The following is a 1,333-nucleotide window of genomic DNA, read 5'->3' as shown; positions in this document are numbered from 1 at the left end:
TGTTCACCATTGTTCATCATCGTTCACCGTTATTCATCATTGTTCACCATTGTTCACCATTGTTCATCATTGTTTACCATTATTCGTCGTTGTTCACCATTGTTCATCATCGTTCACCGTTATTCATCATTGTTCACCATTGTTCATCATTGTTCACCATTGTTCACCATTATTCGTTGTTGTTCACCATTGTTCATCGTTGTTCGGTCACAGATCCTTGACGACGGCGGCGACGCGACTCACGTGATGCTCAAGAAATATCCGGACCGCTTCAAGAGCATCAGCGGCATCGTGGAGGAGAGCGTGACCGGCGTGCACCGCCTCTACCAGCTGAGCAAGTGTAGCAAGCTCACCGTCCCAGCAATGAACATCAATGATTCCGTAACGAAGACCAAGTTCGACAATCTCTACTCCTGCCGCGAGTCCATCCTCGACAGGTGAGGCGCGGCGCCCCCTGGCGGCTGCGGCGTCCGGATTTGTCCGCGTTTTCGGTTCGAGTTGAGCGATTCGATGGAATCGGTGAATCGTTGCGACGGAGTTCGATCGATGGGTTTGTTTGCAAAAAAGAGTTGACTTGCGTTGTGAAGTTTCACGCAGGTTTCACGATGTCCTGAACTTTTTTATGTGTTTCTGACACATTCGTGTAAATATTTGAATAATATGTATATATATATAGAAATATATTTACATACACACATAATTAATTATATACATATAATTGTGAGGTAATAAATGGTGTAAATAATTACGAAGTTTCTGACACACGCGTTCGCAACCCTAGGCTATTAGTCTAGACTAGAGTAGTGAGGCTGCGTCGCCGCGGCGACATAGCAAGCGAACGTCTTTCTAGCATCTCTCTCTCTCTCTCGTGCTTGTAGCCTCAAGCGTACGACCGACGTAATGTTCGGTGGCAAGGTTGTGCTGGTGTGCGGATATGGAGAGGTCGGCAAGGGATGCTGCCAGGCTCTCAAGGGACTCGGCGCCATCGTCATGGTTACCGAGATCGATCCGATCTGCGCCCTGCAGGCCTGGTAGGTGGCGCCGCGAGGCGGTGGTGAGGTGAGGGAGGGAGGGGGGGTGATTGTTGTGTGGCTGGCTGTGGTACTGATAGTGATGATGGTGATGACGATGACGATGACGATGATAGTGACGATGGCGATGATGACAATAATGATGACGATGACGTTGACTGTGACGATGGTGATGATGACAATGGTCTCTCCCTCCCATGATGTCACTCCTCTCTCTCCTCTCCCTCTCTCTCCCTCTCTCTCCTCTCTCTCTCATGCTAACACTCCTCTCTCTCTCTCTCTCTCTCTCTCTCTCTCTCTCT

At 49.1% G+C, this 1,333-nt stretch overlaps 1 protein-coding gene across 1 annotated transcript in view; it reads left to right on the top strand.

Annotated features, from left to right (window-relative positions):
• Positions 1-1,333, top strand: part of LOC106817052 (putative adenosylhomocysteinase 3) — a 54,228-nt gene that overhangs the window by 44,399 nt on the left and 8,496 nt on the right. The window contains exons 6-7 of the mRNA XM_014821701.1: positions 214-437; positions 879-1,031. Coding sequence (XP_014677187.1) covers positions 214-437; positions 879-1,031 — 377 coding nt within the window. The remainder of the gene's footprint in view (positions 1-213; positions 438-878; positions 1,032-1,333) is intronic.

This window comes from Priapulus caudatus, unplaced genomic scaffold (genome assembly GCF_000485595.1).
Source record: "Priapulus caudatus unplaced genomic scaffold, Priapulus_caudatus-5.0.1 Scaffold1578, whole genome shotgun sequence".
Taxonomy (NCBI): domain Eukaryota; kingdom Metazoa; phylum Priapulida; class Priapulimorpha; order Priapulimorphida; family Priapulidae; genus Priapulus; species Priapulus caudatus.
Note: the sequence above shows the minus strand (reverse complement) of the source record. Positions and strands in the feature narration are given on the sequence as shown.